At 42.4% G+C, this 22,733-nt stretch overlaps 1 protein-coding gene across 1 annotated transcript in view; it reads right to left on the reverse strand.

Moving 5' to 3' along the window:
- The window catches only part of LOC137783369 (E3 ubiquitin-protein ligase SH3RF3-like), a 90,034-nt gene extending 71,987 nt beyond the window's left edge, over positions 1 to 18,047 (reverse strand). The window contains exon 1 of the mRNA XM_068573261.1: positions 17,336 to 18,047. Within this exon, the coding sequence (XP_068429362.1) occupies positions 17,336 to 17,776 (441 nt within the window). The 5' untranslated portion in view covers positions 17,777 to 18,047. The remainder of the gene's footprint in view (positions 1 to 17,335) is intronic.
- Between the last annotated feature and the right edge of the window lie 4,686 nt (positions 18,048 to 22,733).

Here is a 22,733-nt window from a genome sequence, read left to right on the forward strand (position 1 = left end):
AAATATAACAACGGAGCGCAGCAGAACTGGAGAGTGGACATTAGTCAATTGAAGAGGGGCGCTGCTATTGAACAATGTTAACTTTTTCGTTTGTTTTTTTTTAAGCACTTATACGCCGCAGGGTGTATTTCGATTTAGTGTTCTCTTGGCAGTCATCATGAAGTGTAACTCAACTCCTGCATCACTGCACTGAATCATAAAAGGCATCAAAACTGCTGTCGGCACTGCTCTCGAATGGGGGAAACCTTCAAACACGTCGCACATTGGACCACACCCCATCCGGTGATGTCACGGCAGGTGTTGTGCATTAGCCGTCTAAGGCAAAACACCTGTTGAAGCATCACTGTTTGAGACGCAGCCGCAAGTGCTACATTGTCGGACAGGGACCATAGTGGTCTGGAGCCTCTCCCATCATTCCTTGGGCGATAGGCAGGGCAAAACCATTGACATCGAGACCCCAATCCTAGGGTCAGTTTACATTCTACAGTCAGGATGGGTCATCAGCATGGACCACTGGCTAATTGCTGGTGAATGAGTGGCAGTGAGGCTGTTAAACCTATGAGTCAATGAGCTGTAGGCTATAAGAATATGTTCCCTATATATTTTAAACTCTGCTGCAGTGATGAATCACAACTTAAATTTAGAATACCACAGCAAAACATCCTGAACTCAAAATAAAAATGTACACACTAGCCTCCGAGAGACAAAGCCGTGTCTCTTCCCATGAGTGTGAGACACTTGCAGCTTCTCAAAGAGATTTAAACACACAGTGAGAGTAGTGAGAAGACTGCTACTATTGTTACATCCTAAAATATTGTGATGTTTCTTTGCCCCAGTAATCACTCTTCAAAGTGTATACCGAGAATATGTATGAGGGGTTTTTTTTTTATGCCCAGAAGTTTGTGGAGGCACGACAGTTTTCACAAACACTATTTCATGCTTTTTACAGGAGCTTGCAGCATCAGTCGGGTTACAGTTTCAAAGCAAACCAGTGTGCTACAGCCAATGGGTTTACTTCTGTCAAAGTTGTGTCATCGTAAGGTAATGAAGCTGAAACAGACGACTGCTTTCAGAAGTCATTCTGCTAAGAAGCTATGACAGAAGCTATGATGTCAGACTACATTTGATGACTGTTGCTGCAGGTGTGCAAGGTGAATAAAACAAAAAACAGGGTGACATTTTCACACATTCTCAGCGAGTGTGTGTCTCAGAGGCTGGTGTTAGGTAATCATGGTAACAACCACATCGGCTCTTCTCGTTCCCTGTAAAGCAGTGCTCTCCCACCACGATGTACTGACAGCTCGGTAATGGAGAGGGGAGAGCAGCTTCTCTTCAGAGGAAACTTGTCCGGGATGTGCAGTGTTGCAAGTTGAAATATAGAGGAGTGCAAACGTCCTGCCAAGGGAAAAAGGATGTCTCGTTCTCATCACAATTCTCACTGAAAATGAAGAAGCAAAGAGTGTCACTTTCATTTGGAATCTATATAATAAGTACATCTTTAACAACACTGTTGTACAATGAATGAAATTAACATAAAAATGAAGTTATGTCAGCGTTGTCAAATTGGGAACGAAACAATCTCTTTAAACGTTTTTACGGTTGTGTAAACTGACAATCCCTGTAATGATCCTAAATTGGTGTAAAAATATTAATGGATTTTTGTGAACATTATTGTTTCCAGTCCACAGGTAAATCTCTATTGCAATTATACATGCATTGCTTCAGGCCCTAGTCTTGTCAGACCTGTTGAAGAGAAACACCCGCAGTTGTTTCCCAGATAACATGACAGCACTGGATGAAAATCAAGAAGTACAAGTCCAGCGGTCCTGATGGGTTTTTGATGCTGGCAGACTTCATCAATAAAACATCTTTATCCAACAAGTTTGATTTGTAAAAGAGCAACGCCTATTGTGCGGATACTATTCCACAGCCTAGTGCGGTTTGCTGACAATTAAAACCACTCAAATTAGTGGCTTCAGATGAACACACACCTGCTGCCTTCAGCGAAAAGGGAACGCTTCAAGCTGGTGGAACAATTACAACACATTTGCTAGAAAGAATTAGGCATTGCTCTTCACTCTGCCTCCCTTGAAACATTGCCATAGACAAACTGTGATCAAACTGTAACATTCTCTGTACAATCACGTTTCAACTGGGTGCTTCCACAAATGTGTCGCCAAAATAAGGAACAACAGGTGCTGACTTAACCCATTTTTTCACTGTTTGTCAGCCTTTTAAAAAATACAAATAAAGATGATTTATATAATCACAAAAATGAGAACTGGCTGACCAATTGGTGATTATCCCCGCACGATGTTGCGTTCAAAGGTTTTGCAACAGCATTTAAAATAGATTTATCTCATAGATTTTGTAGAACATAGTCAGATCCAAAACAAATCTGGAATAGGAATCTTCCTATCATGACAGAGACATGCATTGTATTTTAATTTACCTCAATGGATCTGTTCTGACAACCTGTATATATTGATTATATCAATCAACAATGCTTCATTCTGCTTATTACCAGAGAGCACAAAGTAACCGAACAGAGCTGGGATACTGGGAAGACTGGGGCGAAGAGGGGGAGACGGAAAGGCGGAGCGTGCTGATGAAGAGAGAAACGGGGTTAACGTATGAAAGAATGTGTTTTCAGAGAGGAAAAGGGAAAGCCATGGCTGCAGGGTCTGACACTGTCCCAGTTTTACTACTGTGCCAGTATCTCCTGTGGCTCTCCAGCACATTTCCACCCAGTTGATTAATGCTGCCATCACAACCATCGCCAGCCTCTCTTTGAAGACCGGGGTGGGGGGGGGACTATGATGATCCACATGAAATTTCTGTTCAATGCTCCACTCAGTTTTAGCCTAGTTTTAGTCTTGATTGCCTGAGACAAACAGTTCTGGAATATGATGGCACGATGGTGGAAGTGGGCCATGAAGGCACACAGGTGGTCTGCGACAGATGCAGTTTATTGTGGGACAGCTTTTATAAAAGCTGAAATGAATGCATTTTATGTCAATTATTTCTTTAAAAGTGATGGAAGGCTGAATTGTATCAAAGTTGTTGTTTTTTTTTTCCTTTGTCACTTCATATGGCCAGAAATGTTTTGGGGAGTGGGGGATTTTGCGTTTCTTTTGTTCATTGATTATTAAGTACCAGCAACAATTTAAGAAGAAGCAACTTTCTGTTCAACCCCTTAAAGTCACTTCCTGACATCGCCAGATTAAAAGACGAGGATGATGGTATTTTACAAATGACGGCTAGGTCACAGAAATAGATAATGGTCAGCTTTCAACAAAAGACTGCTATTGGGCATGCGATGAAGAGTCCCGATGGCAGCGACAAGCGGCTTGTGCCAGACGACAGCATGATGACCAATGGTGTTTTAACCGAGCTGGCAGGACCGGGCGCAGGAAGCGCAAGATGAGTTTGGACCTTGGCCAGCTGTCTGAGGACCGATGAAGAGAATGAATGGAGAGCTGAGTGGAGAAGTGGCTGCAATCATTCTGCCTAGAAGTCTCTCTCCGAGAGGACAAACATCCCTCACAGACAAGACGGGAGCGATGAAAGAGAGGGAGTGGAGGAGAGAGAAATGAATAAGATGACAGTGATGCACAGCGGCAGAGCAAGACACTGAAGGCTTTAGTATTCTGAGAGCTAACTTTTGGTGCCAGTTGAATATTGAAAGATCGCTATTGACACATATGACTTGTATTTTGTTAAAAGTTTGCATCTGTTTTTTCAATAGATTTTACAGATGATACATTTGACACTGTATTTGGCTAATGTGTGAAGTAATATACAAGTTTGCATTTTCTGTTAAAGGGGTGTACTCCAGTATATTTTCGGAGCACAGGAAGTTTAGTTTACTTAAAAGTCAGCCTCATGCTGCGTTCACAGCAAAGCGGTGCAAATTTTTGGTGCGAGTAGATTGCATGCAAAGTCAATACAAAAGGTTGCGAACAACGTGAATTTCCGCCATTTATGGGACTTGCATAACAAGTTTAAAGCAGAACTAGTGGCTATTTCAATGGTGGATGGAGGAAATAGTAACTGTTTTTACGTTTTAAGGAGAAAAGCCAGGGAGATAAGCCTTGGATAAAAAGCGAATGACGCAGATTAACCACATAAAGTCGAGCAAGTAAACTCACGTGAACGGTGTTAACGTAGCATAAGGTAATGTCTTCTGTGGCTCTGGATCAATAACGGCTTATCTGGTCTTTCTGCCGTATGAAAAATAATAACCTTGATGATTTCAGCTGGTTTTGTGGCTGCCAGAGACCACATTATCTCTCAATACTGGACTACTTTAAAAAATGTTTGTCTGTTGGCACATTAATGTATTGTTCTACAACACGTCGTACCTTTATGCTCCTCAACCGCAGTTACAATCAACCCAGGACTCATGAGTCGGCATGGAACCGCCCACCGTCAGACTAGTCTTTACTCAATGAATTATGCAAGTCTAATTGTGTGTAATTGCGTGTCTAAATGTGTGATTTACATTCATAAATCTCTTTGTCATGTCCAGAGGGAGAGGCATGACTTATGATGCAGCTCTATAACACACAGAAAATCATTGCTATAGCAACATAAAACATTTATCTGAACACAAAAAATGAATAGAGCGAAAATGACTGCATTCTCAATCGCAGTACTTTTTACCCACTGGCGCGCTGCAAAGTATAAATGGCCTTTTTTTGTATTTCTTCAAATGTGGCTTCATCTTAACATTTCTTCTACAAAAGGGCTGCTGACGCTTTTAAGGAAGGTTACAGACTTTGGGTCTTAAATGTTTGATTAAAAGTGTCAATTTATTGTTGGATGACTGTTACTGTGTGGATCCTTCCTTGTGAAAAGAAATGTAGTAGAAAAAAATCAGTTTTCTTTCAGCACAATGTTGGTCTGATTTAGGGTAGTTATCTTCAAATGAAACATTTTACAATGCAGTAAATATGAGCGTACTTTTTCACTGTGCTGCTTCCCTCTACAGACACCATGATGTATCATGGATCTGTTTTGCAATATTGTGTATCACCGTATCAGTTGCTTGTGTGGCGCAGGGTAGCACTATCATCGGGGAACGTATCTTTTATTTATATATGACACCCTCTCTATTTATAACATACAGTATATTTAGGATATTGTTAAGCACAGCCCTTTGGCCAGTATGTCACTCTTGTTGTCAGGCTGTGAGACAAAAGAGGAAAAAGTAGAAAGATAGATGATGTTGAGGAGAAGAGTGCGTGAGATAGATTCCAGTTGGGAATTACAACAGAATAATAACTGTGACATCGCTATCTGTCTCCCCGGAAAACAAACAGATAACCCACTCGCATAAAGCATATGACTCACACAGGATAACTTACCTTCACTTCCACACATATTCCCACCGACCCACACACACATACTTTCACATACATAGACACAACCAAACAGCAGAGTTGCTCGTATACAAGAAAGGACTCTTGTTTTTTGTGGTTTGGTCCTTTTAGTAAGGGCTGCTCCAAGCTGAACATGACTCAACACTTTGTCTGTGCACTAAAAGCCCCTTAAAACAAACAATAGCAGCCTAAATGAGTTGATGAAGTGGTGTGTATGTGTGTGTGTTGTGATTCATTTTCATTAGTACCTCTAAATTAGTTACTTCTCTGACATTAATTAGGGCAGTGTGAACAGTGTTGCCATTTCCTCAGGTTAAATAACTAAATGGAGATGCAAAGTAGTCCATTCTGACAGACTGTGAGGCCGTGCATTTTCTTTTCTACACAAGCAATGTGTGTTGTCAGGTTTTCAACTCTTCCCACCCACAGAAAGTCAAAATGTTAATCATAAAGGAATAACTTGTTGATATGTGTCATTTGGTAGCACGCTTATTATGCCTGCAAATGCTGTTTACTATCTGATTTACAGTATAAACGAAAAGATCTTTCTGATATTGGTGTATATTTGATGCTCAGAATATGGCATATCATATTTAAAAAGATAGATGGATGTAAACTATATTTATCCCCAAGAGGAAATGTGTTTGTCACAGTAGTAAGCAAGATTACATAGAACAAATATCAAAATTAAAATACTCAAAATACAACAAATTAGAAGAGCGTATTCATTTAGTAAATTAAACAATAAAAAAGTGCATAAATGCAATGTATATGCAGTGTATATAAAGTGTATGAAGAGTATATAAGTATGTACATGGTACAGTGATTATAAAACAACAAAAGCGATGCAAATAAAGGAGGAACTGGCCAGAAGTGATTTATTATAAAACAATTACGATACAATACAATACAAAAACTGTGGAATGTGTTTAATTCATATGTACCACAAAAGCTACATATGATCAGCGCATCATGATCCAAATCCACCAAAAGTTAAGATAGAAAAGCATTGAATTTTTGTAGAAGAAGGGTTCAGCTCAGTGAGTCACCAGCAGCCAACAATAGTTGGATAACTGCTTCCATTTGCCACCATTGGCAATAGTTGTGTATTGTACTGATACATATAACGCCTACACATAACACAGTTGACTATAATGTGCTATCTGCAGGTGGATGTGCTAAGCACCTCACACTAACAGCCATAACAACACACTTTCTACTCACACTTGGACTCCTTTTTCGCCGTTCTCCATTGAGAAGCTCACATTTCTCACATGCTGGTACACAGGCACTTACAGGCTCCCAGAGGAGGGAAGGGGCCGCAGTCTCTGAACATGAATGGCACTGAAATTGTGATAGTTTCAATGGACTACACAGAAAAAAACAATACAAATGAGTTGCTTACACAGCAAGAGTGAATTTGTCCATCAAGAGAAACAGTCATAAAGTCTGCCCAAGTGTTAAATGTTTGGCTTCATTACCTTTTGGCTGAATTACTTTTGAACATGGTTCTTGTGTTTCAAATCTTAAGATTACAGTTTAACTCCTGTAATATTGTGTTGTGCACTGACACAAACCATTACCAAAATGTGTGTTTGATCAAATTTGATTTGGTTGCAAAAACTGGCAACAAATCTGACCATTGCCAAGGACACTTAACCAGCCTGTTTAATATAGTGGTGAGCCATTTGTACCCTTTTTTTAATTTGCATTTTCTGTATAATTAATTCATTGTGATGTACATTTGAGCTCCAGTCTGGTCTGTACATGCTGCCATGGCAACGTGTCTCTGTTAATATGTCTCATATCCTCTTCTCCCACTTTCTTTCTCACTAACTCCTCTCTCTGTGTGTCTTGAAGTGACACTGTATACCAATGACAAACAGGTCACAGGTCAGAGATTCAGTGGCTGTTTAATGTCAAGTACCTGAGAGAATAGGAGTCATCCTAGTGTCTCTGGAGGGTGAAGCTTTTCACGTCTAAGAGCAAAAGGAGTTTGATTGTCCCAGTGTTTCCATTCTTCCCAGTCTAAACAGAACACAGCCGGATGGAGTTTGGTATTTGACCTCGCTTCGCTATGCTTACAAAACCCCTGTCTTGGGAGGGAGAAATTTGCCAGATCCTTCTTATACACACACATAAATACACACACCAGACCCCAAGGCAAAAATGCACGACATAACTGCCTCTCAGCTTTTACGTTTCCCTTCCTTCAAACATACTACCATGACCAACTACACACTCTTTACACATACACACAAACACACACCAACTTCATTCTCAAACCTCAAGTCGGGCTCTATAAAGGTTTAGAAATTCCGAAAAACACAACGCAGCCAAAACAACACGCACATGCAAGTGCACGTGAGGATTTATTCACATTCTGTACATAATAAACACATAGGACATTCATTTCTAAGTACACATACAAACCACCACCAAACACCGTGCCAGCACGCATACGCCAAATCAAATGTGCACACTAGCATTTATGCATAAACAAAGTACACACACATGCGCACGCGTGCACACACACACACACACACACACACAAACGGGAGTGGATGCCTGGACACAGACGTCAGAATGGAAAGCTGATCACAGTTGTACTGCAGCCATGAACATTGTGGATCAGTGTGTGTCCCGAAATAACCTGTAATGTTCTTATATGACCCCCAAAATGAATAAGCATGCAGCACACACATAGGAAAAATGTTAAGTGTGTTAATACTCAGTGGATGAAAGTGAAGTGACAGAAAACATTTTAACTGTAATACCACAACAATACATCATTAGTGAGTTTATGGTGAACATATGGTCGTCCACGAGTACTGCAATAATAATCCTGTGGTGTTCATGCTTCTATTATACATGAAGTATAAGCTTGACATGTTTGTCTACATTCAATCTGCTAAAAAGTCCAATTAGCACATTTCAAAGAGCAAATTATGACATTGAAAATTCTTGAAGAGGGACTGCACTACCTCAGAAAGTTAATGCAGTCCTACGGGGAAAGTAAAAAAAGAGGGGAGAATGATTCCACAAAAGATCCATAAACACTGTTGGTGACGAATGGAAGTTGAGAGCTGTGAGAATGAACAGCAGGTCGATGAAGAGGAAGACCTGTATTTGCTGCCATGTTTCCAAATTCTCTTCAGATGTGTGTGTATTTATGTATGTGTCTGCGAGTGTGTGTGTGTGTGTGTGTGTGTGTGTGTGTGTGTGTGTACACTGATCTCTCTTCTCTACTCCAGCCAAGAGTCTGTTTCCTGCCAAGTCTAAAGTGAGTGGTGGGTGCATTTCAACATCTCTCCATTACAGAGAAAGATGAGGAGGAGTAGGTGGAGGTGGAGGATTGAGCAGGCATTTGTGCAAAAAGACAGAAAGGAACTGTAACGTATTAGCACACGGCATACACAGGCATACACACACCCACACTGCCTGACACCTGGAGAAACCACAGTGTTTCCATGAGTCTTTTCCCCCAAGAGAACCGTTCCACTTCTTCAAGCACATCACCACTAGAACCTCATCTGTTATTACAACAGACACACACATTACGTCGCATGCTGCTGGAGGAGTCAGCAGACTCCCAGCACCAAAGTCAAAACTACCCGGAGTCACAAACTATGACTCGTAACACTTTTTCCCACATTGTAGAAGACCGTTTAAAGCTGCTTGAGGCAATTTTGCACATTGACCCAGATGGCAGAGTCCCGGATGGCGGCAGGGGGTAACTCTGGTTTGGTCTGAATGCTGCTCGTTTCATTAGCCAGACAACATGTAATGCGATGCAAGGGCAGACGCTGTGACTTTCCCACCAGGAAGTGGCACACGAACGCCCACCCACGTCGGACAGGATTATAGATGGCGCACTAATTATGAGGTTTCTGCTTTACACAACGTGGTACGAGTCATTGTTTTCTAAGTTGTCTAATAAACAGTTCACTTACAAACATTCATTTTAGTTGGTAACTCTGTGATCTTCAACATGAAGCTAATTCTATTGCAGCACCTCATCTTGTCGCTCCTCACAAACAGAGCTGTTCTAATCTGAACAGCTCTGAGGGAGACAGTAAGGAGTCATAAGTCCATACATTGAAAAACTAAACTGCTCTGGTAAAGAACATATCTGTATTTGCGTGAGTGAAAATAGGTTTTATTTTTTACGCAATCAAAACAGCGGGATCTACATTTGCATTCAACACTGTCCCTGTAACATCCTTTGCATAGCTACCTTTTGTGTAATCTAAGCCTCTGTCTGTCGTGACTCTTTGCATGCAGTGTGCATATCACGAAAAGTAATACTGCGATGCTTAAGTGCATTGATATTTTCTTGAACCCCCCATTAAGTTAACAAGGAGTGTACAATTATTGTAAAAGCTCATTCACTTACTTAAAGTCAAATGGGAATTTGAATTCACCCTTTTTTATCTGTAGGGAAATATACTCTTATTAATTTAATCTATTTTTGCATAATTTTCTTTTGAGTGGGCAGTTCCCATGACAGTGTTTGGCCGAGTCGTCAGAAGGCACGCTGTTTCAGACACGGTTCATCGCCCTGAATAAACTGTGGATACTGATGCTGATATTGATGAATGAAGATGTTTTTCTCCTTTTTTTTCCAACAAGCCCGCGTTGCGTTGGAGATGTACCATTAGAGACATTTGGGAAAACCCATATTGGTATTTGTGTTGCACACGCAAAGTGGCAGCTCGTTAGCCCGGCTGCTAGCGTTAGCTAACAATGTTGGCCTCGAGCCCCGAGCTGATCATCACATTGCCACGACAAACGTTTGTTAGTCAGTATAAAAAAAGTCTTTTTAAATTTAAAATTCAACCTTAAATTAAAAAAAGTCTGAAATGTATTTGTTTGCCCAATGGTCACTGACGTCTCACCCTCATCTCCATAGTAACAATAGGACCAGGAGTAAGGGGGTTAACCCTTAACCTACTGTGTGTGTGTGTGTGTGTGTGTGTGTGTGTGTGTGTGTGTGTGTGTGTGTGTGTGTGTGCAACTGGGGGATGGGATTGATGGGATTCCACCCATACACCCGTGGGAATGGCCGTCAAGCTCCAAAGCTTGTTTAGGCTTTAACACCCATTACAGATCAACCCCCCAAACTAAACAACACACTATCTCATTACACCATCACCAGGGTTATAAGCTGCCCTCGACCGCCACCCTGCCTCCATCCATCGATCATCCGACCCACTGTCTCCCATCGCCATGTCTGTATGACCAGGATGATGGAAGGTCCAAAGATGAGGCTAATGCGAAAAGACATCGCGTGGACTCAGGGCAACACAAACACAAATAGGTCGAGCAACACATATGTAAAGGAAGTACATACGAGGGTCATGCGAACTGGTCAGGTGACGGGAAGATTTTGAGTGGATGGGATTGATCTCCTTCTGCCAAAACGGAGGAGGCTCGCTCATTTTGGCATCGAATTACCTTACTGAAAGACACCAAGGCTGTTTTTTAGTTCTTATTCAAGATTAGCGTGGCTAGCAGCAAGAGATGTAATGTTTCCTAAGTCTTTGACCTGCAATACACAGATCAATTTTTTCCACAGGCTGCCAGGTCTTTAAATCAGTAAAAGAAACAACATTTTATTTTATTGGTAATCATATTTGGCCCATCTCTTGCTGTCATCCTCTGTTTACCACATACAATTCACTAATTGCCAGTGCAGGCATTGAAAATGTGATTTATTTATTCCTATTTTCAATGAATATTTAGTACTACCCTGTATTGCAAGAGAGTAAAAAATAAATGCACTTCCAGAGGCTCATCCAGGCAGATAAGGGTACAATTCTGGAGGCACAGTCAATTTACACAGCAAATTTTGACATGAAAGAGTTTATTGCAAACCATTCATTCTTGTTTTTAACAGGGAAAACTATAACTATGAAAGACAAATACCAGTAGGAAATATATGAATGCATAGTTTTCACACACAAACTCATGTACAGGCATAGCACAAAATAGCACAATTCCCAAGAGATCCCAGAAGGCGCAAAGCAAGTTATCTGGTTTTAGCTAACCCTTAAATGCCAGCATTTGCATGTGTGTGTGTGTGTGTGTGTGTGTGTGTGTGTGTGTGTGTGTGTGTGTGTGTGTGTGTGTGTGTGTGTGTGTGTGTGTGCAAGGAAGCGTTCTTATGTAGTAACGCTAAAACTAATTAAGTTCTCTTCCTCACACAAACATCAGAGTAAAAGCTAGAAGAAGATGAGAAAGAATGAGCAAAGAGCGAGAGGAAAAATATGTGTTTGTGCATTTGCATGTTCATTTTAACAATCTGGGTTGAAAAAGGTTGAGATGGCAGAGAGAGAGAGAGAGATAGAACTTACACACACACACACACACACACACACACACACACACACACACACACACACACACACACACACACATACACACACACATACGCGCGCAAGGAGAGAGAAATGTGTCCAGAGAGATACTCTCAGACTTGAGGAGATAAATAGTGTGTGTGCGTGTGTGTGTGTGTGTGTGTGTGTGTGTGTGTGTGTGTGTGTGTGTGTGTGTGTGTGTGTGTGTGTGTGTGTGTGCGTGTGTGTGTGTCAGGCCTTGGTTCAGCATTTATGAACTGAGCGGTATTGTGGAGGTAATGACTGAGAGCTTGTTGTTTACTGCCACAGATAGAAACTAATGAACGTACCCTTGAATGGACGGAAGATGTTAAGAAACGGTTTAAGAAAATAGGTTTACTGTTTGCCACACACACAGAACCTGAACAATGGAAATATATGTATAGGAGATTTTGAAGATTAATAAAATATAAATAAGAAAAGAAAGAAACTAATGAATGTGCACACACGTCTGGGTGTGAGCATGTGTGTGTTTGTGAAACGCAGAATGTCTTTCTTACTCACACGTATATATTGTTGTAAAGCTGGGAGACATTAAGAATACACTTACTATCACTGGAGCTGCAGAGCTGGAGTGTGTGTCTGTGGATTTCTATGTTCACTGAGGTGAGGGTCTTTGGAAAGTTAGGACACTTTTGGACAATAATATTTCTTCCAAGAACAGCTGTTTTGAAAAAAAATGTGCTGGGAAATTGATGTGAGAAGAAGGTTCAGGTTAAGGGTAGGCAATAGACATTGTGTGTGTGTGTGTGTGTGTGTGCGTGTGTGTGTGTGTGTGTGTGTGTGTGTGTGTGTGTGTGTGTGTGTGTTCTGAGTACAATATAAAACAAAAGACATGTTCAAAGGATCATTACAGGGATTGGTTACAGACCCTTTTTGGAACCCCCACTGGATTCTCACACACACAATCGTGGCAATGACAGGGCAAAGCAACGTCTCACTCCGGAGATGAAAGCAGGTAGTGTCATTACTGCAGTATGTTGCCGTGGAAACCTTGGGTGTCACCACAGCAACCCCAGGTAAATACAGGTGAGGGAGACGGTCAAGGATTGTGATCATTGTGACACACAGCCTTGGTGGGAAGGGAACGAGTGGAGATTACGGAGAATGTTGCAATAGCTTAGGTGAATATGTTGCAGTTGGACTGAATACATATTTTAATATTGATTAGTACCACATCGGGCGTCTGACAAGCGTTGAATTTAATGTGACGTTTTGATTGTCATGAGCTCTCGAGTCACATTATGGTGGTATATATCTGACAAGAACGTGTGGGATTTACTGGAGTCTTGCTCCTGTTTGAACATTAAAATGATCAGAATACATGAGTTTAATACTTTCAGCATAGAGGTAAATAAATCTATCCCAGACACTTGAAAAAATCTATCCTTGACAGATGGATGAATAGAAAAATAGATCAGCTCCATGAATACCAAGCAGGAACCGTTAGTCACTAAGGTGTAAAAGAGAGGCAACACAATCCATAAATTCCCCACTCTTAAAGAACAACACACTAGTAGAAGACATCAGCAATGACCAGTACACAATCTTTCATCACTGAGTCCACCAGCGTCGTTAGTGGGTATTTGATTTCAATCTAATTAAAGAAAATCAATGCGAAAGGCTCCTGCTGAACTGAAACCGACACCATAATGGTGTAAACTTTTTCTACAAATGTATCGCTCCGTGTTTGTCTGAAGCTATGATTTGGCGAAGAAATGTGCAGAGTGACATAATGGCAGTAAGACAGAAGCGCAATTAAAACATGAACAACACTCACTGGAAACGTTTTTTCTCTAAAGCAGTGCTACAGAGTACATACCTCCACCAAGGCTGAACTTCTATGAAGCTTTTATTGGATACTTAGCAAAACAAACAGAACGACTGAAAACACAACCTTCCATAGCTATCGGAGATGTGCAGTAACAGCTGCAATGATGATGTAATACCTGGATACCAATCGCATCACTTACCAGTGCAATGTTAGGAAACGTGGGATTTACTCTCCTGTACAATGAGAAATGACTAGAAATCAAATAAAGATTGTGATACCGACATTCTGCATTTGGTTTTATTCTCTTGTTCAGATGAATGACAGCTGGATACAAACTTGAATGGATCAGTTCAAGCACCGGCATGTGATTGACTGATTGGCTAGACTGAGACTGGTTCAAGCATATTGTCCTAATCTGACAAAGGATTTGGACAAGAATTCAAAACATTACCATTTTCACAAATGTATCCCGTCCCATTATTCCATTGACATGACATTGTTACATTGTTGCAACACCTTCTCCAGTTTGCATACTACATGTGTCTTCACACTGCGGTCTGCAAACGAAGGGACACGAGGAAAGTCATCTCTGCAACAGCTGATGTACAACACTGCAGCTGAGGGACTACTTAGGGGTTGCCAAAGACATCAGCTGCTAACAGGCTTGACATTTCTCCTTCGTGGTAAAAAAAAAAAAACGAAGCAAAAACCAAGATGAAAAAAATGTACCATACGATAAAATGCTTGACCAAGTGACTGATTCCGCACAGACAACCACACCAAACAGGGATGGTGAAATATTCCTGCAAGCTATTCACTGTATTTGTTGGAACAAAAAAAAGAAGTAAAAAAAAAAACAACCATGGTGAACTCTTTATTGGTCGAGGCAGAGAATCTGCAACAGAGAGTCTGCAAAAGAGACTCAAAGAGCGCAAACAGCAAAGAAAAAGCCTGACTCAGCACACCCGGCTCTTCTTCTATTTCCATAGCAACACATTCATGCTCATCTACAACCCTTAATACATGACGTGGACTGTGCGTGTGTGTGTGTGTGTGTGTGTGTGTGTGTGTGTGTGTGTGTGTGTGTGTGTGTGTGTGTGTGTGTGTGTGTGTGGCAGTACTACATTAGAGTGTTACTCAAATTCAGATTTAACTCCTTTTGAAAGACCTCTGCTCTTTAAGGTGCAGGGGGTTGCACATCCGAATGTGCACACACACATGCACACAGGCACACGCACACACGCACACACACACACACACGCACACACACACCCACACATCACGGACTACTGTTAGAGGAGATTAATTCACACTTTCATCACCAAGTCTTGGTCCCAGGGGAGCCTCGAGGAGACTTGAGCAAAGTGACTGTGGGGGACTGCAGAGGGTAATGGGTTATAGGCGTGTGTGTGTGTGTGTGTGTGTGTGTGTGTGTGTGTGTGTGTGTGTGTGTGTGTGTGTGTGTGTGTGTGTGTGTGTGTGCGCGTGCGTGTGTGCTTTCCCCACTGGTTCCTAAAACAAACACAAACCAGCCACCACTGAAGACACAAGTGTATCAATTGTTGTGCATGCCTGTGTGACTGTGCATGCGGTTACATGCTTGTATTTTTTATTTTTTTTTCAGTAAGGTTCACACTCCCGCCGCACAACTTCTGAAATATCACATTTTTCATTATGTCACATTCTAATACGAAACATTTCTGGTCCTCGCTCTTCCCAGTGTGAGGACCGGCTGCTCGCCTCTGATTTATGACAGTGTAAAGTTTCCATTTCAAACTCTTGCTCAAATCAAGACGTCTGTTTGACTCCTTAGGAAGTAATAATAAGCTAAAAATAAAGAACAAAAAAAAATCTATCATATATTGCACCGTGTCTTTTTTGTTTGTATGTGGGCTTTCTTTCTTCATGTACCAGGCATCAAAATTGCCCTGCAGGGACCGGTAAAGTTTATTGAGTGAATTGAAATGGAGTGTTAAGTGTTAGTGGAAATGTCACAGGGGGTTTGGATTCCTGTTCATCGCCATGAATGAGCGACTGCTCACTGCTGCTGCACTTCATCACACCAAAGCGCTCCACTGCTTTAATCAATGGCTAGCTTGCCTCATAAGTCTTGTTGTGCTGAGTAAGAGGTGTGTGAACGCTGATGGCAACACCTTCGTGGGCCTGATTGTTCACCGCGTCCCTCTTATTAGGAATGTCACTAAACTTAGGGAAAAAGTTACAGAGGGCAACGGCAAAACACACCTTGCCCATGACCCCCCCCCCCCTCATGCACGCCAACTCTGAGACATCCCACCGCTTAAGCAGCACAAAACATAAGCCCACCTGAGACAAATACTGTATATCCGTCCTGAACAAGTTATAACTTGATGAAAGAAAAGCAAGCGGTGAGGTGAGGTCACATCTTTTGTTTCTTCTGCTATGCTTTTTTTTTTTTATTTCACATGAATCCAGTGTTTCTTTATAATTGATTCTTTCTGAAATGTGAAGAGCTGCTTGCATTACTCAGTTTTATAATGGTTTTGTATTAAATGTCTGGGGATTTCTTGGCTGCTATTCAACAACAATGTGGACATTTCATAGAATATGCAACTATATTAAAGCACCAAACACACTTGTGTACTAGGTGTGCATTCCGCAAAACTAAATTTGACATCATATTTATAAAAAAGAAATAATGAATGCAATGGGGGAAAAAAACATTTGAAAGGAATCAAGTTAATTGAAGACCTAGACTTTGCACCCAAATACCCTTTCTGAAGGAAATTAAACTGCAATAAAACTATGTGTCACGACTGCCTGACATTTTTCAAGATCCGCGCAAGATCTTTACAAATTTGAGTCGAGATGACAACCAACACTGCTGAGGCTCTCACGTTTTCACATTTCCTGTCTATTTGCCACATTACAGCCACATTCTTCAACATGTTTCACATCTCAACCACAAAGCCCCGAAGCATGGGATGCACTGCATCGCAGGTAAACAAGGCTCTCCATCCCCCCTCCCTACCCCCCCATGGAACCTCACACTGCTGCAGCCTTTGAGCAACTGGGATCAACCAGGACCGAGACAACCCCAGTATCAGAGGCAGGTGACCCGCTCGGTCTGCCTCTCTTCCTCTCTGGCTCTCCCAGTTTAGTGTAATTATGGTTCTGGTGCGACACAGGAAAGACACCCTCATTGTGATAACATAGTCACATCAGAGAATATCACAGTCAAGACCTGTGAGAACTCAGCAGAACAATCAATAGACAACAGGCTGTGTCATCAGCTGTGACAAAGACACAATTGTGCACTTCACTGTTATGACTTATTCTCTCTCTCTCTCCATGTGCTAGAATCTGATCTCTGCTCCCAAGTTTGTTCCTGCTCCTGGATCTCAAACAATCAGTGCTCCAATCAGTCTCACTGTGTGGATATTCAGAGCACAGTCTATACATTTGCATCTCTAGAACCACACAGCAGCTGGATATCTGTGCAGGCAGCATGCTGAACACATTGTTCCCCATTCCCAACAAACATCCAGAGATAAACATCTCCCACTAAATCCTGCTGCTGCTGCTGCTGCTGCTGCTGCTGCAGGCAGCGGCAGACAGAAGAGGCGATTTTAAAGTTGTTATTGTGTTTAGTGTGTCGCCTGCGGGACTGGGAATGGGCTCCCGGCTGCTCGGGTGATGCTTAAGTCGTATTGTAGGAAGTGTTTGTTTCATAAAACGGTGCGTTCGCTGACCTTCCGAGTGATACAGGCACATATGGACGGTGGGGGAAAGTAACCAACCTTGACAGGGGAGCTCCGGATGGCTACGGGCAGCTCTCTGACCGCGCTGCCCGGGGGAGAGGCGGATATCCCGGCTGCGTAGCCCTGCAGCGAGCCCCCGGCCAGGGACTGCCTTCCGCCCGCTCCTACTCCTCCTCCACCTCCTCCTCCTCCTCCTCCTCCTCCGCTCCCTCGCTGGGGCCGCTGCTTGATGCCGTCCAGGAGGCGAACCAGCAGGATGTTCGCCGGCAGCTCGTCCACCCCGCAGTCCACCAGGATGCGACACTCCGGGCAGCGCAGCTCGTTCCGGGAGCTGACAATGTTCTCCAGACAGCGGCGGCAGAAGGTGTGCTGGCACGGCAGCACCTTGGCCGTGGTGTCCAGGCGCTCCAGGCACACCGAGCACTCCAGGAGATCCAGCAGAGACGAGGACTCGTCCATGTCCGCGGAGAGGGTGAGCATCTGGGCTTCGGTGTCAGTGGGGGTGCCGCGGCGACTGGCTCGTGTACCGTGGAAAGGAGCCGGGGGCACAGAACATTCTGGGAGGCGGACCGGCGGGAAGCAGCCAAAGGACGCCCCGCGACAGAGTCCCCGCGCGCGCGCTGCACGAACCGCCGTGTTGTGAAGGTTCTCCGCTGTTCCGAAGGCTTCCTCGAGCTGTCTCTCTCAACGTGCGTCTGTTTTCTCTCTCTCTCTCTCTCTCTCTCTCTCTCTCTCTCTCTCTCTCTCTCTCTCTCTCTCTCTCTCCAGCAGCTGTGCAGAAAGCGGTGAGGTCACGCTCTCATCATCATCATCATCATCATCATCATCATCCGCGCACCATTCAGAATTGCTGCGCGCGCTCACGCTCTAGAGCCAGATTGATACAGACTGGAAGAAAGAGAAGGAGAGAGAGAGAGAGAGAGAGAGAGAGAGAGAGAGAGAGAGAGAGAGAGAGAGAGAGAGAGAGAGAGAGAGAGACACACACACACACACACACACACACACACACACACACACACACACACACACACACACACACACACACACACACACACACAGCTCGAGGAAGCCTTCGGAACAGCGGTGGTTCGTGCCAGAGGAGTTATAAACTTCACCAACTCTTCGCGTATGTTGTCCAGTGTTTTAAATCAATTAGAAGGTTACGTTTTTAGAGATGTGGCCCAAGTTTGAGCAAGATGCTTGTTGGTGCTTGCTTGGTTTAGTTTGCCTTCTGTGAATAGCGGATAGGATCAAACATAACCTGACTTGGACTGGACGCGTTGGGTCTCACCCAGCTGACAGGCGCGTTACCTCAGTCACTATCCAGCTGGAAAACAGGGCTTTTGAGGAGACATGTTTCTTTAGCGACGCCTGGTGGACGTCAACTGATCGCGTTGTCTTCCCACGGTTTGGACATTTAATTAAATCTCTGAAAAGTTAACATGATTTGAAACAAAAAATGTTCTGCATAGACGAGGCGAGACCATCATGTAAACTACAAAGACTACAAAACACGAGATGCAATGTAAGCAATAACGACTGTCAATTGTGGGGGGTTAACATTTTCAAGATAAAGGTAAATACATGTGCACACACTTAAAATAGAAGTGAGTGTGTGTGTGTGTGTGTGTGTGTGTGTGTGTGTGTGTGTGTGTGTGTGTGTGTGTGTGTTGTTGTTTCTCAGCCGTGACTGCAGACTTGCATTGCCTCTCCACCTGTTCAGACCTGCTCCTCTCTAACATTCAGCCCTTGAGGTGTAGGGAGTGATTGAGCCATCCATATGTGTGTGAATGTGTGTGCGTGTGTGTGTGTGTGTGTGTGTGTGTGTGTGTGTGTGTGTGTGTGTGTGTGTGTGTGTGTGTGTGTGTGTGTGTGTGTGTGTGTGTGTGTGTGTGTGTGTGAGTATGTATGTTTGACAGTGACGCCTTCCTGGGTGAGGGGTGGGCCCACTATTTACCACCCACGATGAAAAGCAGAGGGTGGACTGCTTGCATACAATGAGACAGAGGGTGTGTGTGTGTGTGTGTGTGTGTGTGTGTGTGTGTGTGTGTGTGTGTGTGTGTGTGTGTGTGTGTGTGTGTGCGTGTGTGTGTGTGTGTGCAGCCCACAAGTCAGACACTGAACACATTTGTATACTGAATTCCATTACCTAAGTCACAGTGTTGCAAATGTTTTGCTATTTTATTTTCAAATTCAAATACTATGAACACGTTCTGTTTGTAAATACTTTTAGAGACTGAATGCTGGTTCAGACAATCACAGTTGAAACACATGTAACATCATAAAATCTGGCCAAGTGAGCAAACCAAACTGAGACTAAAGCGCTGAATAATTTACTCCTTCAGCCCATGTTTGTGGTGGTATGCGGTGTGCAGCTCACACCGGCACAAATTGAATATTTAGCGACTGGAAATGAAACCAGAAGAAGAAAAGTTTAAAAAAAAAAAAAAAAAAAAAACTTTAAAAAAAATCAATAGAAGGTCAAGTCTTTTTGCAGCAGTAATGACTTGAAGACGTTGTTGTGCTTTTTTCAGCCCAGCTGCGAGACGAAGCTCCTCTTTCATTTCATCTACAGAGACCTGCCATTTCTCACAGGTTTCCCTGTGGCTGCAGAACATCGCAATGCTACAGCAATTCAGACACCAAAAACGGGTGTGTTGTTGTTGTTGTCAAGCCCTGATTTTGAATGCCTCACTGTCGCAGCAGCCCACGAGTGTTGGCAACAAGCCCTAATTCATGGTGTGTGTGTGTGTGTGTGTGTGTGTGTGTCTCTGTCTCTCTCTCTCTTTATACCCACTCATGTCTCATGCCCAGCGTGTTTCATCTGCTTAATACAATTCTCCACAGCCAATGATTCAGAATTAGAGGCAAACTGCAGGGAGATGCGAACAAAAAATGATTATTGGAGGAAAATCCCCTCAATCCTTTTAAGCAGCATACTCGGGGCTCCCTGCAGAATGCAGCACTGTCAGAAACATACAAAAGGTGGACGCTGTTAACCAGTAGACGGGTCAATTAGGGATGGTAACAAGCATTTTGTAGATATAAGGGCTAACCGGCTGTTTGAGACGTCATTAAGATTGACATTTATACCATTTTGGTACTTGCACACCACTGGCTTGATGTACATTCAAAGGCTGTCATGATCCAGTGTCGTAATGATTACTTTGAGATGATTTATTTGTACACAGTGGTATTGTTCATACACTGTAATATCTCTGCATAACACATTAACGTGTTGGAATTCTCTGTTTTATTAGAATATAAAACAGCATGTCCAGATTATGTGGACATGAGCGCCGACTGGCACATTATGGCATGCGAAGCAGTCCTTGTGAGTCTAGTTTCCTCCCTCAGAATTTTAATATTGCATTTTATTTTCGTGCTAAGGGTCGGGTCAGTGAGTGATGGTTGGCTTGGCAAGGTAAGTTAGTAAGGCCTCTTATGTGTTTCCAATGGGCTTCCAGTGTGTTACGCTCTGTTTTATCATGCTGAATACTGTGCTGCAATATCTGCAATAAAAAACGTAATTATTTTATAATTGAATGTTGTCCCTTGGGAAATCCTTGTGATGATGATATGAAAATAAACTTGAGTTGACCCGACACTGCCTGCACACTGGCTTTGTTTTTACGTCTTTTTTTCTTCTGCATCCACCTACTTTTACCTACAGGGTTCACCAAAGTTGCATTCGCCTCTATATTGTCTTCGTCTTTATCAATAATATAGATTAGAATCATTATTCTTTCCAATCATTTCTCTGCAAACACTCCACTGACGGCTTTGTAGAGAGATTGGCCGAGACGATCAAATGTAATGAATATGTATTGTGCCTTTGTATGTGTGAGTGTGCATGTGTGGATCTTCTCGATGTACCTATATCGTGCACCTCTCTCCCATCGACCAATGTCCTTCGTTCATGCAAAAGTAGGTTAGCTGACACTGCAGTTACCATGGCAACCGGCTCTTTGCTTCCTTGTTGAACAGTAGTTAGAGGATGTGAGCGTGTTCTCGCAGACAATGTGCAAGGGGAGAAACTAACCGGGGCGCTAACAAGGTCACAGAGTCTGTGGTGGGTCCATTTCTGCAGCATGTGTGTGTTCTTCAGGAAAAAGTACTGTAGAGTTTAAGATAATTATATTACACCAACATATTTGCTCAATTTGACATACAGCCAGTAACGTACACATGTGTATATCCTCACTATTTTAATGGCCTTAGCTTATATGGCCTTAGCTATAACACACATCTGAAATATAAGCAGAAAAATCACAATATCAATAGCCTCATGTTTCTATAACGCATTGATTTCATCCTTCTAAAGTTCAAAACAGAGAGAGCACATTTTCAATTTCTTCTTTCAGGGTTTGAGTCTCCTTAGGGCAAAGCATAAGGAAGTTTGCTTTTTAATATGTTGCTGCGAATGGAAGTTACCCAACCTTCATTACACCAAGCAGCAAATTAGGCCTCCACTGACTGCTATCTTCTCTGAGCTACAGTACTTTGATGTGGTGCTGAGGGAGGGTTAAAACAGGGCAGGCCGGCTGTGACAGCTGCTGTACTATTGCATCTGAAGAACTCTGATCTCCAACATGAATGCATGTTGACCAGAGAGACTCAAGATACTGCTGATGACTACAGTTATGCATGGTTCAAATCATCACAAAGTCCAAATCGTATTTGTCTGGCACATGTTAATAAAAGCAGAGCCGCACATAAATAAATAGAAAAGGAAGGCAGTATGAAGAAAAGATATGTGGGAAACTCAAAAAATATACAGAGGAATCACAGTCTTCCACATTATGATTATATTTGAAGTTGAAAGAAAAGAAAGGCTAATTGAATGTACATGTCAATATGTGAATATGGCCCACAGGATTCAAAACACATGGATAATCGTGAAATGTATTTTTTTATGTATCATAAATGCTGTTTTTCAAACCTCAAAACAAAGGTTTTCATTATCAGATGTACAGTATTTGTTATACACATATATACACTTATTGTTTGTTTCTTTTCAGCATTAACATTTCCCCAAAGAGATCATGCTGTGTGTCAAGGATATGTATTCCTACACTATTGTATAGTAAGTTGCTTTATCAAATAATCCCTTATTTCATCATATCTGATCTTGTGTAATCGTTTGTTGTCACATTATGCCTCATTGTAGTGTCTCATATATCATGTGTCCCATTAACTCAACATATCCTATCCTTTTCCGCCCTAGCCCACCTTATGCAGATTCACTTGCATGGGTTTTCTGTTACAACATCCATCATAGTAAATACAGGTTTTGCTTAATATGTGTTTTTGTCCGGTCTGTGACAGAGCAGTCATCATTCTCTCAGCAGAACTCATCAGTCTTCTTGTTATCCTGTCCTCATCCTCTCTTTATCCTCTCTTCTCATCTAATCTCTTCTCCTCTCATCCTCCTTTT

The sequence above is a fragment of the Clinocottus analis genome, unplaced genomic scaffold, assembly GCF_023055335.1.
Source record: "Clinocottus analis isolate CAN_PGR_092001 unplaced genomic scaffold, fCliAna1.0.p SCAF_12, whole genome shotgun sequence".
Classification (NCBI taxonomy): domain Eukaryota; kingdom Metazoa; phylum Chordata; class Actinopteri; order Perciformes; family Cottidae; genus Clinocottus; species Clinocottus analis.